A 13,082-nucleotide genomic window follows, 5' to 3' on the forward strand; every position below is an offset into this window, starting at 1 on the left:
ACACAATCTAAGGTCACCTGAGAGGAGAACATAACCCCATAAGATCAGGCTGAGGCTAGTATGTAGAGATTTTTCAAAACAGTGATGGATATGGGAGGGTTCAGCCCATTGTGGGTGGTGCCATTCCTGGGATGGTGGTCCTGCATTCTGTAAGAAGGCAGGCAAGAGGAACAAACCATTAAACAGCACTCTTCCAATTAGTACTAAGTAAGTGATAGGTTTAGAAGCTACTGATTCACATCATTTCCACTACACTCACTTCCATTTGCAACATCCCCATCATCTTCACTAGTACCACAATCATTATCACAACTGCCCCAAACTATGACAAGAGCTAGCACTGCCTACCTACACTATCATTGTCACTCTCTCTACTATTATCTCTCTGAAGCACATTATCCATGTCCATCACCATTTCTATGACCATATCTCCAGCTTCACCAACACCATCAACAAAACTAAGTAAAATATTGATAACTGTATAAATGCGTGGGAAAGGGTTTCCAGTCAAGGAATGTTAGTCCTGAATTTAACCTCCTGTTGTTTGTTATTATTTCTTTCATTTGTTAGTGTAGATCTTGACTTTTTCCAGGGACATTTTTCTAATGGTTTAGATTATATTAAAACATTAAACTAAATAAGAATCATAAAATATTAGAATTTCATGTTCATGCCTGCCATTTGACTCATAGAACCTATAGAAAATTAGGATAAAAATATGTATGTTGAACTCAGGGTCATCTGACCTTAAAAGATCATAAAATTATGGGAATCAAATGCTTAGCTCAACAGTAGATGGCGTCTAGAAAGAACCATTGTGTGTGTATCCATGTCTGTGAACACATGTTGTCCATGTCTCTGGTCTTGAAGGTTCACACTTGAGAAAGTGCGCTGTGCACCCTGTTCATCTGTGGCTGCTCCTCATGGAGCTTCTGGGGAAGGAATGCCCCTTTTGTGTCTCAGCCTGGACTGAGATTCAGCTGCTCTGACTCTGGTGCCAGTGCTGTCAGAATTAGTAGCTGCTATTTTGAAAATAATGTAATCAGCATATACATTGTAAACATGAAGGATTTCATCACAATATTTAAATATATGCAGATGGGCCGTATTCACCCTCCTCTGCTGCATTCAACAAATGAGAGCAAACATGTGATTCTTGTCATTGGAGACTTGTTTGTGTCCTTTAATAGCGTGCCTTCTTTAAAACATATTTATGAGTTCTTTGAGAGTTTCATATTGTGCACTTCGATGCTATTCACTTAGCAGGATGCCAAAAACTGTTGTAGGGACATAGCCCCACCCATTGGGGGCGTGTTCGCCTCGGGCTAATGTTTACGGATAAATCTGCCGGGCGTGAGCCCAGCAGCCCCTTTTCTTTTGCTCCACTTTTCCAGTGCTCCGCGGGAACCTGTGGTCCTGTAAGTCTATTTCCTTATTAAAGCTGTATATATCTATATAATCTGTCTACATTCATTTGCGCTACCACAAACTGTCCTTATCTACTCACTGTGCCTTTTCTTCTCTTCCCACATAAATTTGATTTTGTTTCTATTTGCTTCTCTGTGCCCCATCATTTCCTGTTTGTGTAGTCCAACAACTCTAGACAGTGGGGTCTATCCTGGAGTGTGGTAACATAGCAAGGCTCACATCATTAAAAAATCACACTTCTCTTACAAGCTATCAACTGCTAATAGCTCAACAGATAGTGGTGGAATTACGTACTTTCCTTCTCATGTAGGCTGAGCTTTCATCTAGTGTAAGGTTTTACATGACTTGTGCATACTTTGTCAATAGTTATGAGTTCAAACATTGAATGGCCCAGTTATGTGAAGAAAAGAGTTTCTGCCTCTAGTTCTGATGCTCTTTCTGCCAAATCCTTTGTGAGGGTAATGCTGAACCCACACAAGTCTCTCATTCCATGCACTGTAGATCAATTGAGGGTCTCTGCATTATAATCTACTGCAATGAGAAGCTTATCCGATAAGGATTGAGATATATATCAATATGAGCAAAGCAATAAATCATTAGAAATGACTGTTTTGATTTTTCCATTTAGGAGAATTATAATATTGATTGGATTATCCTCCAGGGCCTATGTCCTATCTAACAGTAGATTCTCACCCCTTTTCCAGTGTTGGGTGTTTACCTCATCTCATTGGGAAGGACCTTAAATCCAAAAAAGGAAGTGGTTGGTTGCTCCCATCCAGTTGTGCCACTGTCACACCAGTGGCATATCCTGTCAAGCCAGACATTTTTATACCTTGCAGTGTTCAGTACTGACTGAGGATGGTGAATTCTTTTCTCCTTCAGCAGTGTACACAGCATTTTCTATATCACGTGGGCTGGCCAGTAGGGATGAATTGTCCAGGTGAGCACCTCCTAGATTTCTCCAAGTTTTATGACTTAAGCTTTGATGTCTATAGAAATAGGGTTTTACTTTGATGTTCTGGAGGGTAGACAAGTTACAGGCAATAGTCTGTAAGCTAGTAGAGATTGCCTATTGTAACCACTGACCAACAACTAAAAAAGTTAAGGTATTATTGTTGTTGAAGTTTGCATTTGACAGTATAAGGTATCTACTTGTGGTATTGTACCCCTCCAGTTGTAAAGTAACTCCATTAACATATTTCTTCATAAGTATATATCTTAGTAAGTTTTTAAGAGTAGTAGATTTCCATATGGCTTTTTTTTTTCTTTTCCGAAACAGGGTTTCTCTGTAGCTTTGGGGCCTGTCCTGGAGCTAGCTCTTGTAGACAAAGCTGGCCTCAGAGTCACAGAGATCCGTCTATCTCTGCCTCTCAAGTGCTGGGATCAAAGGCATACGCCACTATTAATCATCCTTCTCTATATACGTGATCTACCCTGCTCTCCTGTGTCTCATCACATAGTACGTCTTCCCTTTGCATTACTTCCCTTTAACATTTCATACCCTTGTAACTGGACTATATTTAAAGGAAGAACCTAGATGTAACAGACTCTGTGTTATACTGGCTTCCCATGTCAGTAGGCAATGCTGTAATTGACACAACAGAAGTCAGGCATGACCTATGATGATCCTTTATGTTTGATATGCAAATATGGAGAGTAGTAAGTCTCTTACTGGCCTGACTGGTAGTATGGGTACTAGCCTCTGTGAATCATCCTCTGGTCATGTGTTGGTCAGCATCTGGCCTCAGGTGCTGAACTGATGACTCTTTCCCTCTAGGGACATGGACAAGGGCAGTCTTGGCTAAACCCTTCCTGTCAGAAGCACTGTCAGTCACAGGAAGCTGGCATGCTTCACTAATGTTGATTTCATGACCGTGTGCTTCTCAGAACAGAGCTGTGAATATTTAATAACTTTGCTTCATGTTCTTTGTCTATTCTTTCTTCTACATTACAAAACAACTTTCCAGGACTAAAGAAGAATAGTTTTCTCTTTTCTGAACTCCTTTTTCCCTTCTTTCTTAGGAGGTTCCAGATTCTTGAATTCTGGCCGTTGTTTTATAGCCTAGTTAACTTCCTGGGACATCTCAAGTAATAGTGATTGCAGCAGTTACTGTTATCACTGAGGTTGCTCAGTATTTTAGAACTTAAACTTCAGACTGCCTTTCTTGAAGATCATGATTTCTGTAAGATCACTTATTTCGTCCTTTGGAAGAAAGATATTTTCTAACGAAAAATGCAAAGATAAAGGTTGGTTTTCTAGGTTAATGAAACAAAATGGTGACATGGGAGGGAAAGTCAGGAAGTTTGGAGGAGGAGTGGGTTTGAGGAAGAGTTCTGATAGCTCATAAACTTGAGATTCTTTGTCTGTGGGGATCACCTCTTGTGAGAACTGTCACATAGTGTCTTCCAGATCCTGAGATTTCAGGATGTCAAACAAACAGCAGCAGTGCAAATAGTTCAACCAGCTTCCTCCTGTGTGCCCACCAAAAAGTGCCCATAGCTCTATACACTTTCAAAGTGTTCTGAGCCTTGTCCTCCTACAACACAGAGAGTCTTAGACTCCCTCAAAATGTTCAAAAGTCAATCAAGAACTATAAAACACCCAATTTTAATTCCTTCTGTCAGTTTTCATGCAGAAATGAATCACTAATATACATTAGAAAATCAGGAAGTGATGAATGCAGCTATGTGGCAGATAAAAATGTAAGACTGATGTTCTGCCTTAGTTTGAGTCTGTCTGTCTGTCTGTCTGTCTGTGTGCATGTACAAGGATGAGCACATGTGTATGAAGGAGTCAGTATGCTATGTGTTTTGGGAGATCTCAGAGCTCCAGTTGGTGTGTACCACAGCCAAGGTGGGCTCAACAGCTCTTCACACAAGAAAAGTGTGGAAGATTATGAGTCTTTATGCTAACCACCTAAGCAAGAGCATGCTTAGGGCAGGTGTTAGGGTAGATACAATTTTAGTTCCTCTATCATCATGATAAGCAGCCTTATGAAAATCATTAGAGGGGAGTCTAAACATATACCCCAAATATGTCATTGGAGACAGCAGTCCTGACTATGGTCAGGATGAGGTTCAAGCCCCGCACCCTTCTCTATAAACAGCATATTCGATTTTCTATGGTACAGAAGAGATTTAAACCTATCCAGCAGACTATACATGTCCCTCAGAACAGGTTTGTCAAAGATGAATCTGAAGACTGTCCTGTCAGCACAATTTTCAGGCAAATTTTGTCTAAAAACAGGAAAAAAATTGGTCATGAACCAAAGAGTATCTGTGAGCTCAGTCAGAACAAACAAGAAACGAGAGGAATAACAGGGAAAAGAAATACTGTCTTCAATCAAGAAAGAACTTAGACAGCCAGGGAAGTCTGGGTGAAACCAAAGAGACAGGAGGGCCGACTGAGTCACAGCACTCTACAGTGCTGATGTCCAGACACAGGATATTTCACATGATGTAGAGTCCCAGTCAAGTGAGTCATGCATAGATTTGCATTTTGCTTAGGAAATTCAAGGACCTGCCCACTGTCAGTCAGCTCTACTCCCTCTGGGCGGGGCAGTCAGTGCTATAAAGAAGTCCTTGGTTGTATGAGTGCAGACTCCTGGTACTCAAGTCCTAGACTACTTTGGAGACCTGGTGAGTGCTATTTCTTGAGTTGGTCTGTCTTTATGCTCTGCTTATGTGCTGCAGTCAAGTTTTAGGGACGCTGTGTGGTGGTTTTTCCTTTTCTTTAGAATGCAATTGAACATAGTGTATTTCTCTTTCATGTGCATCTCTGGTATCTTTTCATAGTCCTGTGACTTAGCAGGAATCAGAACCCAGTTTTCCTGAGCTGTCCTCTACTCTGCCACCCAGACAACCTGCTGGGATATCACAGGGACAGGAGAGTCAGTGATATTTGTTCTGAGGGTGCCCAGGACTTCAGACCTTAAGACTCCTGTATTGAAGATGTTTCTCTGTGAAACACTTATGTTTCATTGGAACAGATATTTTCTCCTGGAAAAAAGCATCAAACAAAGGATATCTCACAAAGAAGATGGCACAGATTGCTGACAGGAAAGGGAAAAGCCAGGTTGTCCTAAAAGAGGAGTTAGGGATATGTGCATTTGTGGAAAGAGAAATGGATGTGACGCTCCATGTCTCCGTCTATCTTCTCTGGGATGATCATTCCCTAACACTCTCACGTAATGTCTTTCAGATCCTGAGCCTTCAGCACGATGTCTTACCAAGAGCAGCAGTGCAAGCAGCCCTGCCAGCCTCCTCCTGTGTGCCCACCCACAAAGTGTCCTGAGCCTTGTCCTCCTCCAAAATGCCCAGAGCCTTGTCCTCCTCCAAAATGCCCAGAGCCATGTCCCCCTCAGCCATGCCAGCAGAAATGCCCTCCTGTGCAACCTCCTTCACCCTGCCAGCAGAAGTGCCCACCCAAGAGCAAGTGAGTGTTTCAGCAGTTACCAGGACCAAGAGAAGAGGAGGAAATCTGTCTCCCATACTTCCACAGAACCACTTCCATCTCAGTTCAAAGCCTTTCATGGATGCAAGAGAATCTTGTCCACCCTTCTCTCTCCATGTGTCTGTGATGTCCCCTCATAGAGAACGCATTCCACTGAGATTGTTCTGCTTCTGCTGTAAGGGGCGACTGAGAATGGTCCTTCCTCACTGGTTCAATGTCCCAGATGCTCAGTGATGAGCAGCATCTTCCCACCCTGTGCACTCAGAGGATGTTTCCAAAGCCCACAGTCTCCTTGTTTGTGTTGTTGTCACTGTGGCTTCATCTCCTGAATAAAGTACATTCTGGTTGATAGTACTCATGTGACTTTTTTTCCTAAAACCCACTCCATGACCTTCCTGATATGCTCCTATTCCTTTACTTTTATTCTTTGATTCCCAGGTTATTTTTTTATATCAGTTTTGACTGAATTTTGGATCATAACCAAGGATACTTAGTGTCTGTCTGCTTGCTTATGAGAAACATAATTTCATTTTGCACAACTATGATCTTTCTTTTAGCATGAGATATCTTAAGAAGATTATTCTATACTCAGATATACGTGTGTCCTTTATTACACATCTTCTCCCTACACTGCCACGTATTTTCCCCTGACTTTTCCCTTCATCTGATGTAATAGTTACGCATCTACATCAGCCTACCCTTGTTATGTTTTCCTCCTTCAATATTTGAAAGATCAGTGCCAATCTTGTATTTAAGACTGGATTTAGTTCTCTTAACATGATGACATGCAGTTTCATTTATTTACCTGCTGAGTACATGGTATCATTGTTCCTTATGATTCATTTTAGCAGGATATTTTCTTATCTCATTCATTCCCTGTTGAGCCATGAGACCGATTGTTTAACTTTCATTATTAGGTAGTTCTGAAACATAGCTGGATATGTAGACATCTCTAGTGTATACTATAATTGACTTCTTTTCATATGAACCACGTAATGCTGGTGAATCGTATGATAGTTCTACTTTAGTGTTGTTTCTTTGGAGGAAACTCCACACTGATTTCCATATTTGATGGGTTATTCTACTCTCTCACAGTCTGACAGTTCATATTCTTTTCCTCCACTCCTCTGCCAGGACATGTTATTATTTTGATTGCACTCAATCTTACATGGGTTAAATGGTCTTTTGGTATAGGTTTAGTTTTCGGTTCTCTACTGGCTAGAGAGTTGAACATTTTCCTGTTAATATTACTTGTAGAAACTCCTTAAGTATGCTAACATCTTGTCTTTGGTCATAATTGAACTAATGCATGCTATTTGAGTGGCATAATCTGAGGCACATAATTATTACTAATTATGTGAGAGATAAGTTTAGAGCTGCTGGTCCACATCATTTCCACTGCACTCACTTCTATCCTCACTTCCATCTGCAACATCCCCATCATCATTACCAGTACCAGAATCATTACAACAATCCCTACAAGCTACAACATCAGCTGGCACTGCCTACCTCCACTATAATTGCCACCCTCTCTACCATTACACCACTAAGATCATCATATTCATGCTCATCACTATTTCCATAATCAATATCACAATATCTCCAGTACCAACAACATCATCAAAAAAACAAGTAAAATATTGTTAAATGTAGAAATGTATGGGAAAAGGATTTCAGGAAAGGAATGAAAGGCCTGCATGGAACCTCCTGTTATATGTTAATTGATTTTTTTCATGAACTTTTTCTAATGGCATAGATTGTATTACATTAAAATATTAAATTAACTGAAGAGCTTGAAAATATTAGAATTTCATGTTTAAGCCTGTCATATGACTCATAAAAATCCTTAAATGTTAGGATAAAAATATGCAAGCTGTATTTAGGGTCATCTACATTAAAAGTTTACAAAACTAAGAGAATCAAATATAATAATAATAGATGATGTCTAGAAAGAATCAATGTGTGTGCATTCATGTCTGTGCACACATGTGTTCGATGTCTCTGGTCTTGAAGGTTCACACTTAAGAATGTGTGTTCTGCACCCTGTTCATATGTAGGGTGTTCCTCATAGAAATTCTGTGGAAGGAACTCCCCTTTGTTGTCTCAGCTAGGAATGAAATTTGGCTGCTCTGAATCTGGTGCCAGTGCTGTCAGAATTAGTAGCAGCAATTTTGAAAATAGTGTAATTAACATATATATTGTAAAAAGTGAATGGTTTCGTCATTTCATTAAATATTTAAATATATACATATAGAGTGTGTTCACCTTCTCCATTGCATCAGCAGAGGAGAGCAAACACATGAGACCTGTCTTTGCAGACTTGCTTGTGTCTTTCAATATGATGCCTTCTTCAAACTATCATCTTTATTAATTCTTTGAAAAGTTCATCCAATGCATTTCAATGATCTCCACTCAGAGGCTTAGCAACGTCTGTCATTCATCCACTGTGCCTCTCCTTCTACCTCCACCCACATTTGCACCCAACTTTGATTTATTTTTTATTTGCTTCTTACTGCCATCATTTCCATTTTGTGTAGTCCAGCTACTCTAGACAATGGAGTGTGGTCAACATAGCAAGGGTAACATTGAAGAACGCTGACATTCCTTCTCTCAGAAGCTACCAACTACTAATAACTTCTCAGCTAGTGGTGGGATTTCATACATACCTCTCTGGCACGATGAGTTTCGGTCTGTTTTGAGCTTTCCTATGACTATGCATGCTGTGTCAGCAGTTATGAGTTCAAGTGTTTAATGGCCTGGTTATGTGAAGAAAACAGTTTCTATCTCCCCTGAGAGGCAATGCTGAGCTAACACTAGTTTCCTACTCACAGCTCCATTTATCTTGTGCAGGTCTCTTTGTTAATAATCTACAGTGAGTAGAAGCTTCTCAGATGAGGAATGAGTGATATATTGATATGAGTATAGCAACAAACCATAGGTTATTGCTGTGTTGCTTTGTTCATTTAGCAGAACAGTAATACTATCTAGCTACACATTCTCTCCTTCCCACCAGTGCTAGGCATGGACTTTGTCCCATAGAGAAGGACCTTAAATTCAAACAGAAAGTGGGCAGTACTCCCATACATTTGTGCCACTATCACACCAGTGGGCATTTTTTGTTAAGCCAGGATTTGTTGTAGGTTGCAGTGTTCAGAACTAGGTGAGATTGGTGAATACTTTTCTCCTTCAGCAGTGTACATAGCACCTTCCAATATCACAAGGGCTGGCCAGAAGAGCTGAAATGTCTAGGTAAGCACCTTCTAGATTTCTCCATGTTCTATGCCTTAAGCATTGGTGTCTACAGAAATATGGTCTTACAATGAAGCTCTGGAAAGTAGACAAATTACCAGTAACAGTCTGTAAGGTAGTGAAGTCAGTCTATGGTCGCTCACTGGGTAGAAACTAAAATGAGGCAAGGTATTATAGCTACTGAGGTTTGCACTTACTAGTATGAGTTATCTACTTCTGGTTTTGTACCCCTTCCAGTAGTAAGGTAACTGCATTAAACATTTTATATATGTATATATTCTAGTAAGATTTTAGAGTAGTAGATTTCCATATGACTTTTTCAAAAGGTCTTTAATGTTAATCATCTCTCTATGCCCTGATCTACCCTGCCCTCTCGTGTCCTATCACAATGTAACTCACCCATTTGCATTATCTCCCTTTGGCCCTTTGTACCTTCTGAGTGGGCTATATTCAAAGGAAGAACCTCTGGTTAAACGGCCCTGTGTTATACTGACATCCCAGGTCACTGTGCAATTTTGTAATTGTGATGGCTGAAGCTGGACATTGCCTAAGATCATCCTTAGGTGTGATACGCAAACATGGAGAGTACTGAGTCTCCTACTGACCTGGCCCTATGGTATGTGTCCTAACCTTTATGAGCCATCCACTGGTGGTGTGTTTCTTGGCACCTGGTCTCAGAACTGATGACTCTTTCCCTTCAGGTACATGGACAATTACATTCTCAGCTGAATTGTTCTCAGCCTGAAAGGCACTGACAGTCACAGGAAGGTGACATGTTTCACTGAGTTTGATTCAGTACCTATGTGCTTCTCAGAGCAGCGCTGGGACTAGTTAATGGCTTTGTTTCATGTTCCTCATTCTGTTCTTTCTTCTCCAATTATAAAGTAACTTTTGAGGACTGAAGAGAATACTTTTCTCTTTTCTGAACTCTCTTTTTCCTCTCTCTTAGGGGGTTGTAGATTCTAGAACTCTGGGTTTTATTTTATACCCTAGTTAATTTCTTAGGGACATCTCAAGTATAATAATGACAGCAGTTACAGTCATCACTGAGTTTGCTCAGTATTTTAGAACTTAAACTTCAGACTGCCTTTCTTGAAGATTGGTGTGGGAAGACCTTCTGTATATGTATTGCTTTTATTGGCTAATGAATAAAGAAAGGCTTTAGCCTGTGATAGGGCAGAATATAGCTAGGTGGAGAAAGCTAAACTGAATCTGGGAGGAAGTAGGTAGAGTCAGTGAGATGCCATGTTTTCTCACTGAAAATGTGGAGAAAAAGGTTGGTTTTCTAGGTTAATGAAACAAAATGGTGGCATGGAAGGGAAAGTCAGGAAGTCTGAAGGAGGAGATAGTATTGAGGAAGAGTTCTGATATTTCATAATCTTGAGATTCTTTCTCTGTGAGGATCATCTCTTATGAGAATTTTCACACAGTGTCTTCCAGATCATGATATTTCAGAACCATGTCTTACCAAGAGCAGCAGTGCAAGCATCCTAGAGCCATGGACTCCCTCAAAGTGTTCAAAAGTCAATCAAGAATTGTGAAACACCCAATTTTAATTCCTTCTGTCAGTTTTCATGCAGAAATGAATCATTAATATACATTAGAAGATCGGGAAGTAATAAATGTAGCAACGTGGCAGATGAAAATGTAAGACTAATGCTTTATGTCTCTGTCTGTCTGTGTTTCTCTGTGTGCATGTACAAGAATGAGCACCTGTGTTATGTATGAAGGAGTCAGTATGCTATGTGTTTTGGGAGATCCCAAAGCTCCAGTTGGTGCATACCAGAGCCAAGATGGGCGCAAGAGATCTTCACACAAGAGAAGTGTGGGAGATTATGAGTCTTCATGCTAACCACCTAAGCAAGAACATGCTTAGGGCAGGTATAATTTTAGTTCCTCTACAGTCATGCTAAGTAGCCTTATAATAATCATTAGAGGGTTTATAAGCATATACCCCAAATATGTTGTTGGAGATGGCAATCCTATAGGGTGAGGTTAAGGTCCAAGCCAAGCAGCCTCCCCTATAAACAGCATATTCGATGTTCTATTGTTACAGAAAAGACTTAAACCTATGCAGCAGACCAGACCCATCTCTGGGAATAGGGTTGTCAATGATGAAGTTGAAAGCATGGCTGAAGTCCCTTGTAATACAGTCCTTCTTCAGCACATAGGCTCAAAACAGGAATATAAATGGCCATGAACCAAATAGTATCAGTGAACTGAGGAAAAATACAGGACACAAGAAAGTTGTAACAGGGGAAAGAAATACTATCTTCAATCAAGAAAAACAATGTATACAGCTAGGAAAGGCTTGCTGAAACCAAAGAGACAGGAGGGCCCACTGAGTCACAGCACTCTACAGTGCTGATGTCCAGACACAGGATAGTTCACATGATGTAGAGTCCCAGTCAAGCGAGTCATGCATGGACTTGCATTTTGTTTGGGAAATTCTTGGACCTGCCCACTGTCAGTCAGCTCTACTCCCTCTGGATGGGGCAATCAGTGCTATAAAGAAGTCCTTGGCTGTATGAGTGCAGACTCCTGGTACTCAAGTCCTAGACAATTTTGGAGACCTGGTGAGTGCTATTTCTTGAGTTGGTCTGTCTTTATGCTCTGCTTATGTGCTGCAGTCAAGTTATAGGGATTGTGTGTGATGGTTTTTTCCTTTTCTTTAGTATGCAATTGAACATAGTGTATTTCTTTTTCATGCGCATCTTTGGTGTCTTTTCATAGTCCTATGATGTAGCAGGAATTAGAACCCAGTTTTTCTGAGCTGTCCTCTACTCTGCCACTCAGACAATCTGCTGGGATATCACAGTAACAGGAGAGTCAGGGATTCGTTCTGAAGTCCTTGAGACTTCCTGTATTGAAGATGTTTCTCTGTGAAACACTTTTGTTTCCTTGGAACAAATATTTTCTCCTGGAAAAAAGCATCAAACAATGGGAATTTCCCAAGGCTACTACCACAGATTGCTGACAAGGAAGGGAAAAGCCAGAATGACCTAAAACAGGACTTGGGGGGGTGTGAATGTGTGGGGAGGAAATGGATGTGATGTTCCATGTTTCCGTCTATCTTCTCTGTGATGATCATCCCCTAACACTCTCACGTAATGTCTTTCAGATCCTGAGCCTTCAGCACGATGTCTTACCAAGAGCAGCAGTGCAAGCAGCCCTGCCAGCCTCCTCCTGTGTGCCCACCCACAAAGTGTCCAGAGCCTTGTCCTCCCCCCAAAGTGCTCTGAACCTTGTCCTCCTCCACAGTGCCCAGAGCCATGCTCCCCTCAGCCATGCCAGCAGAAATGCCCTCCTGTGCAACCTCCTTCACCCTGCCATCAGAAGTGCCCACCCAAGAGCAAGTGAGTGCTTCAGCAGTCATCAGGACCAAGAGAAGAGGAAGAAATCTGTCTCCCAATCTTTCATAGAAACACTTCCATCTCATTTCAAGTCTGTTATGGATACAGAAGAATCTTCTACACCTTTTATTCTCCACGTGTCTGTGATGTCCCCTCATAAGGAGGGCATTCCTGTGAGGTGGTTGTGTTTCTACTGAGAATGGCCTTTCCTGGCTTGTTAATTGTGTCTCAGATTCTGAGGGAGGAAAGCAGCAGCTTTCTGGCCTGTGTGCTCAGAGGATGTTTCCAAAACTCTCAGTCTCCTTCTTTGTGTTGTTACTGTGGTTTCATTTCCTGAATAAACTACACTCTGGTTGATAGTACTCATGTGATCTTTTTTCCTAAAACTGACTCTATTTCTTCCTGATATGCTCCTGTTCCTTCATTTTTATTCTTTGATTCCCAAGGTTATTGTTCTGTAATCTGATTTTGATTGAATTTTGCTTCATAATCTTTGCTATGATTACTTTGTGTTTGTTTGATTGAGAGAAACATAATTTCATTTTACACACCTATGATCTCTCTTTTAGCCTGTGATATTGTAAAATTATGTTATACTC

The 13,082-nt window shown here is 40.8% G+C and overlaps 1 protein-coding gene and 1 pseudogene across 1 annotated transcript; both read left to right on the top strand.

Moving 5' to 3' along the window:
* Positions 1-1,347: 1,347 nt before the first annotated feature.
* On the top strand, positions 1,348-5,867 carry LOC130889295 (small proline-rich protein 2E). Its single transcript, XM_057792911.1, has 2 exons — positions 1,348-1,418; positions 5,630-5,867. The coding sequence occupies exon 2, from the start codon at positions 5,649-5,651 to the stop codon at positions 5,865-5,867; it is 219 nt and encodes a 72-aa protein (XP_057648894.1). The 5' UTR covers positions 1,348-1,418; positions 5,630-5,648.
* A 6,403-nt stretch (positions 5,868-12,270) lies between these two features.
* Positions 12,271-12,490, top strand: LOC130889299 (small proline-rich protein 2E-like; annotated as a pseudogene).
* The last annotated feature ends 592 nt before the right edge of the window (positions 12,491-13,082 follow it).

The sequence above is a fragment of the Chionomys nivalis genome, chromosome 18, assembly GCF_950005125.1.
Source record: "Chionomys nivalis chromosome 18, mChiNiv1.1, whole genome shotgun sequence".
Taxonomy (NCBI): domain Eukaryota; kingdom Metazoa; phylum Chordata; class Mammalia; order Rodentia; family Cricetidae; genus Chionomys; species Chionomys nivalis.

Excerpts from the sequence above, each read along its gene's own strand:
- LOC130889295 (XM_057792911.1), top strand. The coding sequence starts at position 5,649 with ATGTCTTACCAAGAGCAGCAGTGCAAGCAGCCCTGCCAGCCTCCTCCT.